The sequence below is a fragment of the Triticum dicoccoides genome, chromosome 3A (genome assembly GCF_002162155.2).
Source record: "Triticum dicoccoides isolate Atlit2015 ecotype Zavitan chromosome 3A, WEW_v2.0, whole genome shotgun sequence".
NCBI lineage: Eukaryota > Viridiplantae > Streptophyta > Magnoliopsida > Poales > Poaceae > Triticum > Triticum dicoccoides.
Window position 1 is genome coordinate 58975316 of NC_041384.1, and position 23341 is coordinate 58998656.

The window sequence follows — 23341 nt, forward strand, 5'->3', positions numbered from 1 at the left end:
ATTCTTCTATTTGAAGTGTTTCACCCATGGATTACATTTGCTATGTCTTCACATTTGTTTTGGCTTCAATCTCAACCTGTCTTCATGAATATCTTCACTATGTTGATTATATATATATATATATATATATATATATATATATATATATATATATATATATATATATATATATATATACTAGTGTTCTGTCCTCTACATCATTCACTTATAGCTATGTCTTCTTGTTGAATCTTTTGAACTAAGTGAGTGTGATCGGACCCTAACCTTTCTATGCTTTCTATCTCAAACTATATCTCTCCAAATCATATGCATTCTCTTGACACTGTCGAATGTCTTCTCTGCGTCCTTGTCAGCAGAAGATACAGAGACAAACATTAAGTCCGCTTTCAATGCTAATTCCTTCACCTGAAACCCTGAGAAATGGGAACGACCACCCGACAATCCAGGCGTGCGTGGGAACGTGGAACAACCTCCGATATGTTGCATGATGGCCACGTGTCCTTCAGATGTGAATCGCCAGGGGCACCTATGTAATAACACTGTGCCGTCCCTGTCCCTATAAATACACGCCTCACCACAGTCATTATTCTTTCTTCCACTCTCGCACAAACCCTAGCGCCACCGCTAGCCCTCGACAACACCGGCGACGAAGCGCTTAGCTGCCGCGACCTCTCTGACGACGTCTTCACGCCGGCCGCGGACATCGTCTTCTCCGCCGTCGCCGTAGGTGTCCTCCATCGCCAAGTTAGGGCACGGAGATCGAACTGCTCGGCCTCCTCTTCCACTCCGTCTAGCAGTTCTTCGTGTGGTAAATAAAACTTCCTTTTTACGGCCCCTTTGATCCTATAGATTCATCACTTTCTACCACAAGCAGTTTCTGTTCACACAAGTCGGATCTATTTTATACTGCATCTCATAATATGCCTAGTATGTTCACTTATGCTTCACAAAGTAGTTAGATTCCTCACTTGTACTGATCTGTGGATTCGTACAAATCTGGAACCAACTCCTTATCTATGAGTGAATGTCTTCGCATGATGAGGTCAATGTCTTCTAAACTGATTTATCTTCAAAATCTTCTGAGAATGCATATGACCACTTCCCCTTCCCTCGCACCTTAATGCTGTCACAGATACATGTCCCTGGGAGAATTCCTTGGTTCTCATAGCCTGCATTCATTTGCAGAATTCTTACAGCATCATATAAATTCTCCTGAAGCCAGTTCCTGTTTGTCTAGCAAGCAAAAGCCTTTGAAGCCTTTGAACATGTTGAAGCCATTCAGTTTAAAGTTCATGGCTGCAGAGAAATCAGTAAGAAAGGGTGGCAGAAAGCGTCAAGGTGAAACATCAAGAGATCTGCCCGATGACCTGTCAGAGCTGTACAAGACAGATCCAGAAGAGAATTACAATCAGCGCAAGACACGAATCCAATGGATTCGACGATATTGGGTAGAACAGTGGCTCAAGTACAGGTTTGTGACCAAGGAATATGCTGAGAAGAATGCCATCAAGCAACCATGGGGAGACATCCTATACAGAAATCTTCAACCCAGGTCCAGAGATGAAGCCATTGAACAAAGCTTCTATCCCTACATGGTCCGTGGACCACAGCCTGCGGATGCTGACCCGTCGTCATTGCTATGGTGTCGTGACGACAACCTGTTCAAGCGAAACTTCCAGTTTGCCCAGAATTCGGCGAAGCAGAACAAGAAGTCAGCGGGACTAGACTTCAACCCTGGTCCCTCTGCTCCCCGTGCTGATGGTACCCGCGAAGCTGAAACCAATCTTGTTGGGCCCTTCTACAACCTGGAAGGTCTCATCACTCATATCATGGTTCAAGGGAAAGCTGTGGATGAGCCTGCAGATGACGTTGAATCTGATGAAGTGCCTGCACCGTCGAAGCGAAAGGTCAGGTCAACCGCTTCAGAACTGAAGAAGACGAGGCATGCTGAGGCTGAAGCGAGAAAAAGGAAACATCCTGAAGCCTCTGCTGCTGCTCCCTCCAAGAAGAAGCGCAAGACCAAGAAGGATCGGACTGCTCCCACAGAGCCCTTAGTTGTTGAACCTATCTCCATGGTTCGCCCTGCCGCTGAACATCAAGAGCGCCAACTGACTGTCCATGAGCCTGCTTCCACAGAGGCTCATGAAGCTGAGGACATTCCAGCAGCTGATCCCACCGCTGCTGAAGACATTGGTCACCATGACAATGTTGAAGATGATGTAGTTCTTCCTCTGATCGAGCACCAATAGGTATCATCGCCTATGCTTACGCACAGCGAACTCATCAGCATTGGTCGTCCTCTGACGCCAATTGCTCAGGATGCATCATGAGCTGATCACCCACAACAACAAGTCACACCACCCCGGCAAGAAGAAGAAGATGACTTTGAGGCCCAGCCAACTCCATCTCCAAAGGCGTCGCCAGCATTACGTAGGCTTCGCAAAGGACCAAGGTCTCAAGTCCCTTCGTCCAGCGTTCCAGAAGGAGAAGTGCCTCACCAATCTGTTGCACGTCAAGTGTTTCCAGATGCCACTCCTACTGTGAATGTCTCCGAGTCTGAGGCTAAAGCTGCTGAAGACATTCTGGCTGCATCAGCCGATGACACACAAGAAGAAGAACGTGTCCCTACTCCCCCATTACTGAAAAAACTGTTCTCGAGGAGAACGTGTCAGTGCCCGACCCTCCAGCTCATTAAGTGAAGGTTCAGAATCTTGAGGCTGCCACCCCCAACACAAATGAAGCCAATGACGTAGTCATGGCTGAAGCAAATGTGGAGCCTGCACCAATGCCAGAAGTCCATGAAGCTAATGATGCAACTGCTCTTGAAGCCTCTGTTGTGCAGCCCAACGCCTCTTCCACTGCTCCTGTTCCTGTACCTGCTGCTGGTCCTCAGTTTGACTATCATGTTGAGCACATGCCTCAGGTACAGAAGCCAATATCAAGGTTGCCCAGGTTTCCAGGTCCTGCATCAGCACCCGGATCCTTTAACATCAACGGCTTCAAAGCAGACAACACCTTCTTCAATAGCGCCAAGAACCCCTACTCAAGGGAAAGAATATCTTCTGATCGGTTCTGGAGCTATCCGCAGCGAAGTTATTATTCATGCATTCTGTACAATCAAGGTCGCATTTTCCCTCAGAAGCGTCTTGACACTAAAGCTATAACTGGTCTGCCTTGCTTGGAAGAAGCTCTGGATTGCTTCAAAGAGTCTGGATTGTTACCTTTCGTCACCGACAAAGAGCACTGGTACGAAGAATTGCTGCTCCAATTCTATGCCACTCTTCAAATTCGTGGCTACAACAGAGATCCAAAGACTTGGGTCCTTGAGTGGATGACCGGCAATGTTCATCACGAAGCCAAAGCCTTTGACATCATTGAGCTCACTGGTCTGCCCACTCCTAGAGATTTATATGAACCTGGTTGTCAGCTTCACAGTGCAGCTATGGAGAGCATCTTTCAGAAACCTGAACCAAACATAAGTCAGATGCTTAGCATGATGAAGCCTTTGCCTCCAGATGCTGCATATCCTAAGGAGTTCTTTGTTGAAGACCATGAGTATCTGCCACGCACTATATATCACATTATAAGGCGAACTCTCTGGCCCATCAAAGGACATTCTCCACATGCAAAGCTGGAAGGTGCAATGAAGACTTTGGTCTTTTATATTCTTCATGGCAAATGCTTCAATGCACAAGACTTCTTCATCCGCCAACTTGCTGCATCAGGATCTGATCTTTTTGGCTTGAAGTTTTAGGCTCCATGGATAATGCGGCTGATCAAACTACACTCAGCTGTCTCATATCAGCCCTCTGCTCGCAATCATCGGATCTTTCTGCCTGACGTTGATATGTCTGTTGAAGCCATCTATCCAGAGCCTGCCAAGGAGCCTCTTAGTCTTCAGAATGCTAAGCATCAAAGTTTCTCTCAAAACATTGAAGGAGTTGAAGCAATCACTCGTGTTTATCCTCTGGCTGGTACTACACGTGCACCTCATCATGCCCTCACTGAAGCCACTGAAAGCACTATTGCCCAACGGCCCAAGAAGCGATCTCGTGTTCTCAATGACCAAGAGCTTCTGGTTGCCCTTCATCAGAAACAGGATAGGCATCATGACTGGCTGAAGCGCCAAATGCAAAGCCTCTTGGTGGATGTCAACCGCATTCGCAATCTTGCCACCAAGAATGCCTTTGTTGCCCATGAAACCTGTCGGCGTACATGGAAAGGGCTGACGCTTATGTGTTCTGAAGATGATCTTCAAGAGGATGGCTTCTCTGAACGTTTCAAGTTTGACTCCACACCTCCAAGAAGGACTGTGATGTGATGAACTCCGTCTCTTGAAGACTCTGAGTTCTCTTCCTCCACAACAACTGTGAATGCCAGAGTGATCGATGACGAAGACAATGCTACTTCACCGCCCCCTACTTTTGCACGCATCGACACTGCCCCAAGTTCGTCTGCATCACCGAACAACACCGACCACCTTGCTGCTTCACCTACTCCTCATGGGAACGAGTAGATGCTCTATGTCTTCAAACCTTTTTGGTCCTTACTGACAAAAGGGGGAGAAGCATATGAGTTTAATAGTCTTCAAGCGGGTCCATATGGGCGGTTGCTTTATGTTTTGCCTAGTGTTTACAACTCTCGTTTTGATACATTTGGTTCTTTGAGTTGTAACACTTAAACTCAATGGTCGTCTGCTACTTATTTGCTATTCTGTGATGCGATGATAAATTCCGCATGTGCGACGATAAATTCCGCACTTAGATCATCTTGCAGATGTCCATTTTTCATTATGCATGTCATTATCTTCACATACTTTTCATGCATGATGAATTGTCATCATAAGTTGAAGAGGATCTCCACAAGCACAACCTGCCATATGGACCCGCTTGAAGACTATCAAACTCATATGCTTAAGTGTTTTGCCATATGGGCGGTTGAAGAGAACCATATGAGTTTGATAGTCTTCAAGCGGGTCCATATGGGCGGTTGCTTTATGTTTTTCCTAGTGTTTACAACTCTCGTTTTGATACATTTGATTCTTTGAGTTGTAACACTTAAACTCGATGGTCGTCTGCTACTTATTTGCTATTCTGTGATGCGATGATAAATTCCGCATGTGCGGTGATAAATTCCGCACTTAGATCATCTTGCAGACGTACATTTTTCATTATGCATGTCATTATCTTCACATACTTTTCATGCATGATGAATTGTCATCATAAGTTGAAGAGGATCTCCACAAGCACAACCTGCCATGTGCATTTGAATTCCAAAAGCAAATTACTTATATGCACATCTTTAGGGGGAGCCCTTGCAACTTATGAAGACAATTTCCTATCCTTTACATTTCACATATTATATTCCTCGTTGAAAACTTCAACTAGTTTGTCATCAATCACCAAAAAGGGGGAGATTGTAAGTGCATCTAGTGACACCCTAGTTGGTTTTGGAGTATTGACGACAAACCTAGTTGAGGGACTAATGTGTTTGTGAGAATTGCAGGATAACACAGGTAGAAGTCCCTCATTGATTCAGTTTTCCTACCAGAGATGACCCCTAAAATGTATGAAGACATTGACGTCAAAGGTGGTATGTAAAGACATTCATATTGAAGACTATGACAAGAGAAGACATTGCGTGAAGACTATGGAGCGCGAAGACTTAGCATTTTCGTCGTTCTGTGTTTTTCTTTGTTGAGTCATAGGAACCACCGTATTGTTAAGTGGGATCCAAGTGAACCAGTCAGAATGACTGAAGTGATGTTTAACCAAAATCCCATGTCTTCGAGTGAAGACTATGAGAGTGAATCTTGTCCAGAGTTGGACAAGTCAGCTTTGCTTGTAGCCCAAGTAAAGTTGCCGTGTGTGTTTGAAATCTGACCATTGGAACACGTGTCAGTTCCTTAGTGACCTAGGGTCATTTCGGACAAATCATGTCGGGTTGCCTACTGGCTATAAATAGCCCACCCCCTACAACCATAAAGGGTTGGCTGCTCAGAGTTAGTGTACGACTTTTGTCATTTGAGAGCAACCCACCTTGAAGCCTTTGAGAGAGAATTCCTTGCAAGGATAAAGCCCTAAACACCCAGAGCCAAAGAGTGTTAAGCATCACTTAAGTCTTCCTATCTATGTGATCTGAAGACTTATTACACTTGAGGACTGTGAATCCTCCAGCCGGTTAGGCGTCGCGTTCTGAGCATCCAAGAGTCATTGTGGATCGCCGGTGAACGAAGTCTGTGAAGGTTTGGAAGTCTACCTTGAAGACTTACCGGAGTGATTGGGCGAGGTCTGTGTGACCTTAGCTCAAGGGGAATATGGTGATGACTAAGTGTCATGAGCTGCGTGTGCAGGACTAAGTGTCCGGGACTGAGTGTCCTCAGGTTTAAATACCTATCCGCCCTAACTAGACGTACAACTGTCACCGCAGTTGGAACTGGTCTACCAAACCTTTGTCTTCATCACGCACACTAGTTCTATCCTTCCCATCTCTTTATTTACAGTTGGCTCTTGTGAAGTCAGTGCCTAATTGCATTATCTATTTGTCTTCACTGTGTACCTGATCCTTACTGCCTAGCTGTTATTAGTCATTGTGGTTTCACTTCATTGAATACTTGACTATAGTCTGCCTAGTGTAGTCTACCTTCCGCTGCATGGTAATAGGTTCATTTCTATCATTTGTCTTCGAAACTTCCATGTTTTGAAGACTTTCATAAAAATCTCCTATTCACCCCCCCTCTAGTCGAAGTCTTTCATAAGCTCCACATAGTCCGGATCCGCATCGTAGTCTGTCTCCTCCTCTTCATCTTCCTGTTCATCAATCCGTGCTCGGCTCGAAGAAGCACCTGCTCGGCTAGAAGATGGACGAGCGGAAGAAGCGCGTGCCTGGCTCGAAGATGGACGAGCGAAAGACAGCACATCCATTCTATACTGAGCATGTGCACGCACATCCGTGGATGAACCGCCATGGCAAGAAAGTAAAGCGGCTAGTGTTCGGCAACGATTCACAACCTTCTGCAGAGGCAAAGACATTGACATGTAAATATGCAAAAATAGTTCACATGACACATGTTCATATTAAGAGGGCCTCTAACCTATAGAGTACTCCTAACGAGAACGTCTATTTCTCTACCAGGTGCGCGGCAAAGCACCACATTACTATCATTGATACATCTCCATAGCTCCGTGCCCTGAATAAAACTTAAGTGACACACCACTCATGAAGAAATGTCACATGTTCAAAAAAGAGACAAAAATACATACCACTCGGTCATGCAGAGGGCCATAATCTATGTGCGCTCCAATGGTCTCCCTAATAGAGTTGTTGAATGCACCATCAGCAGCCTCACTTGGCATTACTTCCAAGCAATCGGCACAAGTCCAAGCACCCTTAAGGATAACTCTGTACTCTTTGTGAAGCCACTCCAAATGCCTTAAATATGCCCCCTCGTCGTTGTCAGGTGTGTGATCATCTTCAACTCGGGCATTCCTCTGAGCATTCCACATGTCTACCCACATAAGATGGCGATCCTCCCAATTAATGACATTCTTGTTGTGTTGCCGGCTCGTCCTACAAAGCATGAGAAGTATCGGCATCATTTTCATTTTTCCGTGGTTACACATTGATCAACATATGGTACAAGAAACTCTCACCTATGTAGCACCACACTTGTCTCAACATACTCCGGCGGGGTGCATTGTTGTACTCCAAATTGCTTCGAAACACGATGTGGAAGATGCCACTCCACCGCAAAAAAGCATATCATGGTTCAACGCACACGCCAAAGATGTTGTTCACGAAGGCACATATTGCTCAAAGGGAACTGCCTAAGTACCATGTACGGCCTCCAATTAACCTACATCACAACATGTCACTAGCTCATGCACAACAAAAAATCTGTAATGATCGCAAGGGATTTGATAATTACCTGGTTGTAAGTAAGCATGTCAAGCTCGCTTATGTATGCCTTATACCGCCCCATGGCGGCGATACTCGACACTTGGACATTAGCCCAAGTGTATGCGATAGTGGGATATCGCTCCTCATCCCCGTCAAAAGGCCACTCCCAAGGTTCTTCCGGAGCAATGGTGAAGTTACGGCCCACAGGGATACGCTCCCACATCCAAATCTGTAGGGACCAAACGAAACCACCAAGACAAGATTTCGGCTTACTCCTCATACATGCTCTGTCCAACTGCACATTTATACACACATTAAACAATCACAGAAAAAAATTTCTTTCATATAATGAGAATGCATCAAATTATCATTACCTGACGGTACAAGAAGGCTAGTGCCTCCGACCCCCAACTCCACTTGACATCCCAGTTACGAAGAGGGTCCAAGAACATCCACGAGGCTGTGTCTCCCGTGCCGTCAGGAAACACCACTTGGGTCAAAAGATTCCATAAGTAAGCACTGGCGTACCTCTCCACAACAGCCGGACTGGCATTCTCTGGGCACTCGTAAAAATGTTCTTATAGCCACGAGAACAAAACACCAGATGGCCTAGGATCCTTCTTTGTTTCATGAATCCACGGGGGAGGTTCAACACCAACCAAACCTGCAACCCTTTGTCGCCACCCCTCAGACCTCACCTTCCCGGTAAGAGCCCTGCCCTCGATCGGAAGACCGGAGATCATCGTAATATCCTCCAAAGTAACGGTCATCTCACCAAGAGCAAGGTGAAAAGAGTGCGTCTCCGGTCTCCAACGGTCCATAAGGGCGGTAATGGCCGTCGAGTTCAGCCATGATGGTGTGCCTTTAAAGTTGAGCACAAACTGGAGAAGATCCATTCTTCTAAAATAAGGCTCGTAGCGACGGTCATACCTCAAGGACTCACGTGGGTTGTGGCCTCTCAAACGAAGTACTGGAGGAACCTACAAATAACACACGCACAATTTATATACTTCTCTAAACTACTCACAATATGAGAATCAACAATGTAGATACATAATTACCTCCCCTCTTTCCACTAGCACAGCACGATGCTTCTCCTCGTAATAATCATCAAGGCCAGGATATTTATCCGGCTCAAACATCCTACAAAATAAGGTCAATGGATTTGTTATAATATATGCTTAAAATTATGACCGCATCATATACAAAATCGTGTGAGAACTACTACAAATTATCCCAAAGATACATTACCAACACCAATTCTTTTCAACCTATTTTATCCTAAAGAATCTATCACAACTAATTATTAACAAATAATAGGCTCAACCTAATCCAAAAAAATGGTCTCTCTCTAAATCCAATAATAAACAAGTTAACTAAGAATACTTAAACACAAGGAGTATATGTCTTCTTTCTAAACATAATGTAACCAAAATATTCATCAAACAAATCACTAATAACTCATCTTAGGGTTCCACCATGTTTGAAAAAATACATCTACAATAGCCAATCTTGACTGAACATAAATGGAGGATTGGGAGGAGAATACCTCAAGCAACTCGAGGATGCTCCGATCTCCTCATTTTGATGATCAAAATAGCAGATCTGGGGAAGATTTTGTGAAGAAGAGGGAGGGGGCGGCCGCCAATTCGTCGTCGAGAAGGAACTGCTCGATCGGGGGAGTGGGCTGGGTTAGGCCCCCACGGCCCGCGCGCGTTACTTAATCCTGGTCAGAAACGCCAAGGACCTTGGCGTTTCAAGCGTGCCACGTCAGCGAAAACAGCGGGTTCAGACTGACTGTGGGCCAGGTCAGAAACGCTAGCTGCCTCGGCTTTTGCGTGTTGGCTTGAAACGCTAGCTTGCTCGGCGTTTCTATGTTGGGTGGAAACGCCGCGGACCCTGGCGTTTCTAAAAGGGTCAAATCACGAAATACTTTCTCGTCGAGTTCAGTTTGTGACTATAAACACTGACAAGGTCAGAACAGTGATTTCGGCCCCCTCCTCCGCAATCAACACCCGACCGCGATCGACGGATGGGATGGTTGGATCGAGGCACCGCCGCGTTAGCAGCACCGTACCTCCGACAGGGCGTACTGCTCCGTGGCGGAGACGCCCGCCACGTACGCCGGTACGTGCACACGTGGCCACCCCGCAAGCCAACGGGGCGCCAGACGAGGTCGTGAGCGCGGGGACGGGGACTAAGGTCTGGTACAATAGGAGACGCTTAGGAAGGTGCTTAAAAAAAGAGTCAATTACACTAGTGATGCTATAACTTGGCGTAAACGATCACTTTGGTGCTAGAAGTAGCGGGGTACATTGAAGTGGTGCAAAAACTTGGCATTGACATGCAAAATACAGTGCTTATCTTGTTTGTATACGTAGTCATTGTTGACTAGGCGCATGGGCCGCTGTCAGCCGATAAACGAGAGAGAAGGTGCTTATGGCCTGATTTTTTTGAAAAACACCCTTGAGATAAAAAAAATACTTTCTCGTCGAGTTCAGTTTGTGACTATAAACGCTGACAAGGTCAGAACAGTGATTTCGCCCCCCTCCTCCGCAATCAACACCCGACCGCGATCGACGGATGGGATGGTTGGATCGAGGCACCGCCGCGTTGGCACCACCATACCTCCGACAGGGCGTACTGCTCCGTGGCGGAGACGCCCGCCACGTACGCCGGTACGCGCACACGCGGCCACCCCGCAAGCCAACGGGGCGCCAGACGAGGTCATGAGCGCGGGGACGGGGACTAAGGCCTGGTACAATAGGAGACGCTTAGGAAGGTGCTTAAAAAAGAGTCAATTACACTAGTGATGCTATAACTTGGCGTAAACGATCACTTTGGTGCTAGAAGTTGCGGGGTACATTGAAGTGGTGCAAAAACTTGGCATTGACATGCAAATACAGTGCTTATCTTGTTTGTATACGTAGTCATTGTTGACTAGGCGCATGGGCCGTTGTCAGCCGATAAACGAGAGAGAAGGTGCTTATGGCCTGATTTTTTTGAAAAACACCCTCGAGATAAAAAAAATTCACAAAGAGCAGCTGTTGACGTGGCCTTTTTTTCACCGACCAGTGGGTCCTGCCTGTCATCAGAGATTGAAAATTAAACTAAATTAAAACTAAGGACAACAGGTATCGAACCCAAGAACAACTCTGTTAAACCAATACAGCTGACCAACACACCTTTACGTTGGCTTGTTTAACATGGGTAACAAGGTTGTATATATATTAACTTGGCTGCATGCGGAGCTTATATGGGCCGCAGATAGTTCGGCCCATTGTGCACCTGTTCTTTAAAAAAATTGTAAAATGTAACTAATAAAAATTATATGTATGATACACAGACGTGGGAGAAGTAGCATTTAAATATACATCCGTGTATGATATAAAAATTATTTAGTTAATACAGACATTTAATAAACATTAAAATGCTTACTGAATACATAAATATTACACAATCGCGTCTTATATTTAAAATATACAAAATGTTTAATGTAATTATTGAAAATGTTGTATAACTGAAATAATCTTTTGAAATTTTAATTTATCTTTTTATTATAAATTATGCAAACATTTATATAATTAGTAAATTATTATTATGAGTATTTTAAATTAATAGGTGAACAATGTTTTAAAATAATTTATTATTTTTATGTACAATATATATAAACACAAATATTCATGCCTTATTTTTATTACTGAGATTATAATTTGGAATTATAAGGCAAATAATTTGGCGAGCGCTAGGCGCCATCCGGATGTACCAACTGGAAACAACATCCGTCTTATTTACCGTCGGATTGATCCGTCTGGTATGGCTGGCATGACTGAATGTTTCGGTCCCTGTCACGGTCCCCGCATGGTTTGCATGTCCCGGTCGCTGTCCACGACCCTGTAGCACTTTCTTGCTCTTCGCCTAGCAGTTTCTTGTTTGCTAGCTTTTACTAGCTTTTTCACCCACGAAAAGTCAATGGAAACACAAAAAAGAGACTTGCATACACCTATGCAGTGAGGTATTGTTGCAACCAAAAACATGGCAACACCACGCGGCTAACGCATAGACAAAAAATCAGTCGCGCACATGTCATTCAATCACATCAACCACAACAATCTGATCTCGTTTCCCTTGCAACATCCTCCATGTTGCATAACATCTCAATGCATCGAAACGCCGCTTGCTCGCAGCACCCCTCTCTCATTTTGCTCATTGCAACAACGTTGTCAAAAAAGTATCGCCAGCCGTTGAAGCACGCATCGTAGTGTCGATGGTTGTCGACGCCATGACCGTTGAAATATTCTGGTTATGGCCTTCGAAGCACGGGACATCGTCACAACAATTACGCCTCGTCATCGTGGCCGTTGACGCCGTCGCGCCATTGAAGCACGCATCGCACCGTCGACGGTTGTTGAAGTCGTGTCCGTCGAAGTACGCGTCACAACGTCGATGGTTGTGGGCGTTGTGCATCATGGCCGTTGAAGCATCGCCGCGACCGCTGATGCAGTTGCAACACATACACCGCTTCATCGTGGCGGGTCGGAGCATCACCGCGACCATAGAAGCATGCATTCCAGCGTAGATGGGTGTCGATGTCGTAGCCATCGAAGCACGCGACGCAGCGTTGACGGTTGTCGACATCGTGTCGGTCGAAGCAATGTTGTCATGGCCGTCAACACCATCTCGGCACATACGCCTCGCTATCATGGTCGTCAGTCAACACTACCGCAACACGTAGGCCTCGCCGTCTTGGCGGTCAATGCATCACCGCGGCCATCGATGCCATCGTGGCACGTACGTTGTCGTCGCCGTCAAAGCACGCGTCGCAACGTCGATGGTTGTCGGCGTAGTGGCTGCCAAGCATCGCCGCTCACTGCCGAGGCACGTACACCTCGTTGTCATGGTTGTCGATGTCGTCATGACACGTATGTCGTTGAAGCATGCATGCGTCACAACATCACCAGAGCAGCTGAGGCGCCATCACAACATCCGTTGAAACCACGCCTGAGCAGCCGGGCCATCATCACAGCATCGTTGGTGTCGTCGAAGCATGCGGTAACAACATTGCCAGAGCAGCGAGATGCCGTCGCAGCATCAGTTGGAAGCACGCTGTTGTAGCAACACAAGAATGCTCCAAAAGCATTTTTCGTGGCAGCAAGCCACTAAGTAGCATGCCATGCACGGGAGTCAAAAGACAGACATGGCCAGGGATAAGGTAGGGCCTATGAGACCTGATGGTTAGGCATCCGCATGCACGTACAAGGGAGAGTGTTAGGCTAGTACGCGCTGTATCGAGAGTAGAATGAAGAGGCTGGGACGGCATGCTGCGCAATGGACGACTTCTTTTTTTTTTTGAAAGTTGCGCAATGGACGACTATTGTGGGAGCTGGGACCACAAACACGTAGCAATCGGAACCGTGAAGAACCTAGGAGATCGGGGACCACTCAAATACGCAATTGAGACAGCATGCACGACTGAGCGCTGTTTGGGACACCTTCACACGCGGGACAGGAGGCGCCACGCACCCTACGATCGAGAAGGATCTGACGGCGGACGAGGCGGTCGCTCGCGCGGATGTTTAGAAGCAGTTTCCATATAATTTAGATGCTTTCTACAGTGTTTTTTAAACTAACAGGTGCCAACTGGGCCGGAAGATCTACAGCCCATTTAACCTCCTCCAGCACCGAGGTCAAATACATAAAATGTTGTTATCCGGTTTGTACTGAGAGAACATTGTGGTTGGAGTGGTTTGCCGGCTCCAGTGCCTGGTCGAGGTGGTGTGCTCTTAGTTTTCGCCTCTTAGATTACTTACAGGCAAACCCACTTCTCATATTAAGGTTATAAAATTTCCACGTCAATTGGTATTTTTTAAAAGAAAATAATATTTCGAGGGTGTTTTTGAAAAAATCAGCCCACGCTTCCCTTTTCTCTGGTCTAGTCGCTGACAGCTGGCCCCACACATCTGGTTAGCACCGACTCCGTATACAAACGAGATAAATACCGTATTTGCACGTCAATGCCTAGTTTTTGCACTACTTTGATGTACGCCACAACTTCTAGCACTAAAGTAACCGTTTACGCCAAGTTGTAGCACCAACAGTGTAATTGACTCTTAAAAAAATAAATCAGAATTTTCTGAGCATCAGTGCCTATTTCTATAGAAGAGACGCTTAGTTAAACGTTTACCCTATACAAATAAGCACCGATGTTTAAGGAAATCCTGATTCATTTCTCTAAGCATCTCTCCTAAGCACCTCTCATTATACAAGGCATAAGGGCATTTTCAACGCAAGACGCCTATAGAAGCGCTTAGGAAAATAAAATAAATACGATGAAAATTAAAAGCATGCAAGCGCCCCTCCTTTTCAACGCTAGACTGTAATCACAAGCGCTAAAGCATTGGCGGCTGCACTCAGCGCTTCGTCTGGTGCGGTAGAAAAAATCACAAGCGCCTGATGCCTTTTCTGGCATCGATGCCATATATGACGCCAGGATTGGAGGGCCTAAATGCCCTTAGACAAGGAAACAAATCCTGGCGCCCCTCTCTTAGCGTCGCCGTTGGATATGCTCTAAGAGCATCTATAGCCGGACCTCTCAAACCCGTCTCATACGTCATTGATCGATCACATTTTTGGATCCAGACAGACGTCTCAAACGGCCTTAAACGTCCGGACTGACCAGCACCCTTATATCCAGTTTAAATATGGGGCAGATACAAGGGCGCCCAGGCACGTCCGCCATGTTGGACCCGGCCCATGTTGACCCACCCGACCCTATTTATATTCATCTCCATCCTCTCGCCGGAACAAAACCTAGCCACTTCACTTCACTCCCTCCCCTCCCTTTCGTCACCTAAACTCGTCTCCGGCGCCGTCTTCGGCATGGCGGGTAGTGGATCGGATTTCGACCAGTCCGGATCAGTCAACTGGGGTGTCATCTCGTGTGGGTTGGAGGAGGCAATGGCAGTCCGCATTGCACTCCGCCGCTCCCGGAAGGACAACGCCTGACTGACAGACGGATCCGTCCGCCGCGACGCCATAGCGTCGGCTCACCGGGCGCTCGGGTCCTCTAGCGCTGGATCCTCGCGGTCCCGGCAGCCAGAACACCTTTCCTTCCTCATCACTGGTCAGGCAGACTATGAGTCTCACCGGAAATGGGCGGTCCGCCGTGGGAATGAGAGGATAAGGGCCATCGAGGCCTGTATTGTGGCGGAAATGGCGGCGGCGGAGGCGGCTGATGTGGCGGCGCGAGCGGCCGCAGAGGAGGAAGCCATCCACGCCCATATTGTGAAGAAACGACAGCGGAGGAACACGCGCGCCCTCGCCCGAGAGCAGAATCGGGCGGTCCATGCCATGGCCGGCTGCCACCGAAGGAGGAGAAGAAGGACAGTGACGGTGAGGACAACTCCGGCGACAAGCAGATCCGGCTCGATCCGTACTGCGCATTCGACTGGTACTTCAGCGAGAAGGACGGCAAGAGCGTCGGGAAGGGAAATGGCAGCCGTGGATGAACTCCACCATAGCCAAACATGCAAAATTTTGATAGTCCGATGACATGTTTAGTGTAGTGTGATGGAGTAGCTGGACGACGCGTGTGCGTCTATGTAGTTATATGACATTATGAGTTTGTATGAATTTAAGATATAGTAATTAAGGTGTCCGGATATGAATCATATTTTTTTGAGAAATGCTCAGTCAATGCCCGCGGATACGCCCGGGAGTATTCGCCGGCGTTTGAGGGACTGGATTTATCAAGTCCGGCTGTGAGAACACAGCCCAACCCGTCCTGTGAAACAATTCAACTCAAATAAAAAAACGAGGAGCCCCTCGGCTAAAAACAAAACAAAACAAAACGGGGGCTCCCTATTTGGCGCCTTTAGCGATAATCTCTCCAACTGGCGTGCGCTGCATCTAAACAGCCCACTCGTTGGGTACTATTTCTTCATTCTTATTGTAGATCGGTTTCTATTTCTCGATCAGTTAACTGATAGAAAAAAAACAATAGGACACGTTTCAAGTCAATTTGACTATTGACTTTTGGGAAAAGGTCAACCATTGACTTTTGCATAAAAAGAAAAAATAATTAAAGAAATACAAAAAATCAGATAATCGGGAAAATTTCTTTAAATTCAAAACGGTCACAGATTTTTAAAAAAGTGCACAAATGAAAACAAATCATAAAATGTTCTTAAAATTTTAAAAATATCACAATTTGCAAAAGTTCATCATTTTGCAAAACTTCCATTAAATTTTAAAAAAGATCACAAATATGAAAAATTTAATCAAAATTGGAAAAAGTTCATTGAATTTGAAACAAATTTTCACAAATTTGAAAAAAATTCATCCATTTTGAAAAAATCATTGATATTGATAAAATTTCATCAACCTTTAAAAAAGTTCACAAACTTGCAAAAAGTTAATAATTTTGAAAAAGTTCATCAATTTAAAAAAAGATCATTGAGTTTGAAAAAAATTTCATGCATTTTGGAAAGTAAAAATAAATGAGCAAAAACTGTGCATAGAAAAATGAAAAAGAAAAACTAAACAGTGAAGGCATCACATAACAAGAAGAAAATAAGTTAATAGACACGAGAGATAAGCTCTGCCAGTTCTGTTCATGCGCTTGCACATAAGCCACAAGGGATGTAGTTCGAATCTTCGTTCAGACGCCCTATTTTTTTGAAGGTTTAAAGAAAAAAACTAAACGGGCCCAACCCAAGAGGAAGTGGGGTGTGCGCCGGTTTGCGTAATGACTTATAACGGGCGCTATGAGCGCCAAATAGGAAATCTCCTAAAAGAAAAACAGTAGCTGCGTTGTAGCAAAGAAACCAGTTTATTCAGCTAAAATAAGATTAACGTTTTTTCTAGGAAAGAATGGGGAGTTTTATATAATAGGGCCGGAGTAGAAAAAACACATGATTGTAATGCCATGCACATGTGTGAATCCTACATGATTTTTATTCGTTCCAAGTCACACAAAAAAATATTATTCTTTAAAAGAGGTTTGAGTGGATGCTAAATTTTCTATTAAATGAACTGCAAAGGATTCTTTAGGAAAAAAATCTTGTAGGATTCAGGCCTATGCATCAAATGACCTATATAGGAAAAATTCCTAAGGATTCTAATGCCCACAAATTTCTTTGGGGATCCTTTGAATCAAAGTGGCAGTATCATTTGGCATATTACTACGATTCAGATAGACATGGGCAACATATTTAGGCACTCCCCAAACGATGCAGGATTCACCACGAATCCTTTGCATATTCTACAAGTGATGGTACGTAGTGGTCAAAAAATACACCAGAGATCGTTGCTTCAAGATTGATGCAAGGGGCAAATGGCAAACGTAAGGTGCATTGGCTGGCTTGGGAGAGGATGTGCAGAAGCAAAAAGAGTGGCGGGATGGGTTTTAGGGACTATGATGCTTTCAATCAAGCTCTACTAGCCAAACAAGCTTGGGGCTTGTTGAGCAACCCTGAACCCATTATGTTCACGTGTGTTTGATATTATCTATATGGAGAGTTCTTGGAGGCCCCTTGTCCCCAAAGAAGTTTGTATACTTGGATAAACATCATATGCAATAGGGAGCTCCTCAAAGAAGGTTTAATTTGGAGGGTCGGTGATGGCAAGTGAAAGTGTGGGACGATAGGTGGATCCCGAGGACAAGTGCTTATCATCGACTGGGATACAAGGACAATACCAACGTTACACGGGTGTGCGGCTTGTTGGAGTATGTGGGCTCTAGCATGCAAATTCCAACTCTCGACAAGGTACTCCATGAAGGCAACATGCATGATGTTAAACAGGCCGTGCTGGCACGGAGGACTTTCCAGCTTGGAACTTCACGAAAAATGGCGTCTTCACAGTCTGCTTGGCATACCAGCTTAAGATGGACGTCAATAAACAACAGCAGGCGGGGCTGAGAGTTCTTTATCGATCAACGGACCCCCGGGGCGGCTAGAGCTGTGGAGCACGGACGTTCTGGGCAAGGTGAAAAATTCACATATGGAGGATGTCGTCAAACGGGTTGGCAGTTGGTGAAGAGCTCCAACAAAGGCAAATTAAGAAAGAGTGATGCGCATTGCCTGCGACAGAGAGGAGTCCATAGTACATCCCTTTTGGACATGACAACATGGAAAGCAATGCTAAAAATGCATTGCTAAGGCTGATCGCTGGATTTGTGCCACCACATGGTATACATGACCAGGTCGACCTCAAGCGTTGGTTCCTGGACTGGCTATGGATTTTCTGTAAAGTCAAAACCAAGTAGAAAACAACAACTGCCACTTGGCACTAGATTAATATATTAGTCCAGAAAATGATATAAAATGTTATAAAAATTATTTAAAAGTAATAATATAATAGCATGAAACAATCAAAAGTTATAGATATGTTTGAGACATATCAGTACCCAGGTTCAGGTTCCACCTTGCTGAGGTTCGACGGTCTTGATGCTGACCACACTAGTAGACTGGTAGTCTGGGTTAACGGCCTTAGGGTCGAGGTTGAGAGTCTTGTTCTGGATGGCCTTTTGTAGCCACTCCTTGAGACTAGCCGTAGTGGAGAGTAACTTCAAGAGTAACATATACATTATCCTAGACTATATTACTACCTTCGTAGTGGGTAGTAACATAAGTGCGGTGTCATGCAAAACTTCATTTATTAGGTTATAGACTCATATTGTATTGGGATATGTGATGTTACGGTAAGTAGCTAAGTTACTCAATTTGCCTCCCTCCTCATTAACTCAATGCCGCATAGGCATTTTTGCTGAGTTGGAGCTTATGTTACTCTTGAAGTTACTCTCACTATGGTCAGTCTGAAGGCAAAGCAGTCTTTGATGATGTGCCCGACGTACCTGTGGTAACGAACTAACGATAGAACAAAGCATTGATATACATGTTTACCTGTTCTGGCCGAGTCGGTGCTGATAAGGTCAATGCTCTGTCGGCACGATGAAATCCTTGAACATGTCACGAATCATGTCCCGTCCGAAGATGTACTGCTTCTTGAGCATGTCTTGCATCAAAAAGCGCAGTCGAGCTTGGGCGGAGTCGTTCTTTGTGCCGAGACTTGGCATGCTGCCTTGTGATATGGAGGGGAACAACCGAGCGGCGTTGACCTTCGCCGGGGCCTTTGCTTTACTGGTAGGGTTGCTTGAGCTGGTCTTCGCTATATTGCAAAGGCGTTTGGCCAAGTAAAAGGTGTCGGCATGCCTGTAGAGCTCGGCGACCTGATGTGATTTCTCAAGCTTGAGTTTGGTGGTTGCGACGGCCGAGAGCTTGATGAAGTCCTTGGGATTTCGGCGTGACAACTCGCAGGATAGTGCTGCTACATGCCATGAATGCATATTTCGTTGCCACTTTTATTGTATTGTAGGGTTTGTATTTGGACTTATTGTTTGTATCAGACTTATGTGTGTATGAAAATTACAGTAATAACTCTTAAACTGGTATTGAAATAGTTTACTTTCCTTGTGATGTGAAATCGTATGGATGTGGATGCATACTTACTGTGATCCTAGGAAGTTATGTTGAACATATCCACGGTCCAGATTCTCCTTTTGAATCTTCTCTGGTAAAAAAGGGGTTAATTGCCTTAAGTGGTGGTTAGCACAACATGATTAAGGTAGATTATGATTAGGGTAATCTGCTCCATTACAGTAACCCTCTAACCCATTACTGCCATTCTTATAGCTATAGTGTGTCTTGCTAACTATTCCCTCCGTCTGAAAAGGCTTGTCTTAAGTTTTTCCCTCAAATGTATCTAGCGCTAACTTGGTGCTAGATACATTCATTTGAGGGGTAAGCTTTTTCGGACGGAGGGAGTAGGTCTTTATTTGTGTAGTTTACAACGGATTCAAATAACCCTACACAGCACACAAGCGATGGAGTGTAGAGGAGACCTGCAAGCAATGTTCTTGGTACTTCGCCATCAAGAAACAATTAGTTCTTTAGCCTTTATCATATGATTATGTGGTTGCCGACATGAGGAGGGGTTTGGGATGGGATATATGTTATGTGGATTGGGCTGAAATGAATGATATGTGTTGATTTGTGTGTGAATGACGTCCCAACAGCTCCCGGTACAGGGGAGACTTTGCTGAATTTTGTTGTAATTACCATACTTATTTTATACTAAGTATGGGTTTCAACTCATTGGTTGATGCAGGTTAAGATGTCACCACTCTTCTTGTGTCACCCTGCTTCTTCTTACTCCGCTTGCAAAATCCGGTTACTTTTCTATCCTTTGTACTATATGATTATGTTGGTTGCCACTATGAGGGTTTGGGCTTCATGACCGAGGATTGGGACATATTCTTGTGTGGGTTGGGCTGAAAATGATATGTGTTGATTTGTGTGTAAATGATGTCCGACGGCTCCTGTATATTTTTTTGCGGGAAAACTTTTGATCTATTCCTCTTCAATCATGGTAGTATAACTGACCAGAAATAATAAAAATTACGTTCAATTTCGTAGACCACATAGTGACAACTACAAGCACTGAAGCCTAGTAGAAAAGCCTAGTAGAGGCATTCAGAAAATGTTGTAAGTGGCGCGGACAGGAGAAGCCGCTAGTATGACAGCCACTGATAAGGCTCACTAATGGCGCCGACTTCCAACCCTTGTAGAAACCTGATATTACTGGCATCGGCGGCCAACACCGCTGATAAATTTGGCACTGTTGGCGCGGGTCGGCCGACGCCACATGTACTTATTATATTCGTGGTGTCCGGGAAAAAACAACACCACTATAAAATATGACAGGATTATAAAAATAATAATTGTGTTGCATATGAAATCTCGTTACCTTAAAATTGCATTGCATACAAAATCAGATTACATTACATTATATAGTGCATTGCATGTGAAACCATATTGCATTGCATATGAAATCACATTACATTATATAATCTGAAATCACATATGAAATCATTGTGCACTGCATATGAAACCACAAGCACAAGGCAGACGTTCAAATCCGGTAGTGAACTTTGTCTTGTTGTATACTTGGACTGCGTCTTTTTAAAGAGAAAACTCACACGTAATTTCTTTTCCACCAAACTCCATTGGCCTCGTTGATATGTTCATTCTCTTCTTTTCCAATCTTGTGTATGCATTGGCTATATTCTCTTGCTTCTTGAGCACTCCCATTTAATGATTTCCTCAAAGGTGGACATATCGTGCCAAGATGAATCTTGTATTCCTAGTTTTCTTTGCGTAAACTAATATAGGATCCTCTAACAAACTGTGGGTTTTACTTAGGACTTGGAAAGCTGACAATTATGCCAAAAAAAATCCGCATGGCACTGTTGGAAGTTGAAAAAAAATTAGTTGTGATGTGTCAGCATAATATATACAAGCCCACAAGCCACTCATGCAGATGGTATGATGGACAACTAGGGTTTTATGTCCGTTCCGTCAACCTCTTTGCATTTCCCTTGCCATATATATGAACCAAAGATGTAGCTCATTTTGTCGATATAACCATCCTAGCTTTTCAGTAGTGAGATTAACAAACTCTGGGTTGTAATCACAATGTTTAGATGCATGCCAAAATACATCACCGCACTGGATCAAGAACAACGACGTGGAAGCCCAAGCTATAGGCACTAGACACAAGCCACCCACGCAGATCATGAACAGCTTATGTCAGTTTCCTTGCAGCTTTCTAGCTTTATATAGCTATACAAACCCTCCAGAGATCAAGAGTGTACTTATCCATATACACAACTGATTAAGATAGTACTAAATCGGAGACAAAAAAAGTTTGCGTGTAGAGGAACAATGTCGATGAAGACTGTGTTCTCGGTGCTCCTACTATGTATGCTCGTGGCGACACCCGTAGCGGCTAAGTACGATGCATGGAGCGATAACAGTGGTCCTTGGATGTGCTATCCAGGGTATGCCTTCCAGGTGCCCGCGCTCCCTGGCTGTCGTCCACTGCTGAAGCTCCAGTGCAATGGCAGCCAGGTGCCCGAGGCTGTCGTAAGGGACTGCTGCCAGCAGCTCGCCAACATCAGCGAGTGGTGCAGGTGCGATGCCCTCTACAACATGTTGGATAGCATGTATAAGGAGCATGGCGCGCAGGAGGGACAGGCGGGGACAGGAGCGTTCCCACGCTGCCGGAGGGAGGTGGTGAAGCTGACGGCGGCGAGCATCACGGCGGTCTGCAAGCTACCCATCGTCATTGATGCGTCGGGAGGTAGAGCGTATATCTGCAAGGATGTGGCCACATACCGGGACGCCTAGTCAAGCGAATGAGTAGCTACTATGTTGTGGCATGCATCTGCCCCTTAATTTGTGGGTGCGCACAAGCTAAATGAAATGGTGTGTGTGCCTATGCGAAATGCATCGTTGATGAATAAAAGTGAAGTTCCCTATTGATGAGAATTTGTTTCCCAACAGCAGGACTCTGCTACATATTAATTTTTCAAATAAACGATACAAGGTCTTCAGAAGAAAACAGAAAACATCAAAGAAAAGGCTACACAGAAGACAAAGAAGAAGACAAAAAGCTATACAGGAGGGCTATACAAGGCGAAAATATGAAAACAGAGCAATGATCGAGAAATTTCAATCCAACGTACAAAAGAATAAGTAGACGCATCCCCTGTGATCGATCTAGTGGAGCCTTTGGCTATACTGCAGCCAGGTGTTGTTGTAAGAGTGGCATTTCGGTGCTGGTAGAGGGCGTTCCGGCGTTGCATCAGCTAGTACTCCCTCCGTTCCAAATTATTTGTCGTGGTTTTAGTTCAAATTTGAACTAAAACCACGACAAGTAATTTGGAACGGAGGGAGTAATATGCACAGACTAAAGGAGGGATAAATTCGCTAGCACCAGTGCAAAATGATGTTACAGTTGACCATACCAACCTTACCAAATGTTGGTGTCACCAGAACCCAAGCATGGCCAATAGCTTGGCAAAACAAGAGTATTTGGTCTGGATCCATATAGACTTTCAAACTTTGGGTGTCTGTTCTTTGGTTGAGCCAAATAGCAAGGTTGTCGCTGCAGGTCAAGGTCACGTTGTCATGACGACACTAAGTTAAAATGAAGCATTAAACTCATTAAGAGGCGCTAGAATGGTGGACAACCAGCTACGCCATGTGATGCATGCTGGTTGGTCACAGTGAGAAAGTTTTTTTTACAGTTTTTTTAAATGGTAGGGAGACTTTTTTTAGAGAAGTTTTTCTAAGTTTTTTTCTTTTTCTTTTAAGATGGTTGTGATTCCACGTGACGCGAGAATATTTTCTAAATTTTTTGACATGATGGTGATGTGCGCATATCTTTCTCTCAAGCGGTCCACAATGACGGGCCCCAACCATTAGTCCTAATTAATGATATACAAATTAACGACAAGGCACTTACCCGCGCACACATACACACACAACATATGCTTGTATCATCCATACTAGACACTGAATCAGTTAGCATAATATGC

General features: G+C 44.9%; 1 protein-coding gene across 1 annotated transcript; it reads left to right on the forward strand.

The window, feature by feature from the left end:
- Window positions 1-21618: 21618 nt before the first annotated feature.
- LOC119271220 (alpha-amylase inhibitor 0.19-like) lies at window positions 21619-22286 on the forward strand. Its single transcript, XM_037553132.1, has one exon. The coding sequence runs from the start codon at window positions 21684-21686 to the stop codon at window positions 22146-22148; it is 465 nt and encodes a 154-aa protein (XP_037409029.1). The 5' UTR covers window positions 21619-21683; the 3' UTR covers window positions 22149-22286.
- Window positions 22287-23341: the final 1055 nt, after the last annotated feature.

Coding starts and splice junctions, on each gene's coding strand:
- LOC119271220 (XM_037553132.1), top strand. CDS start 21,684: ATGTCGATGAAGACTGTGTTCTCGGTGCTCCTACTATGTATGCTCGTG.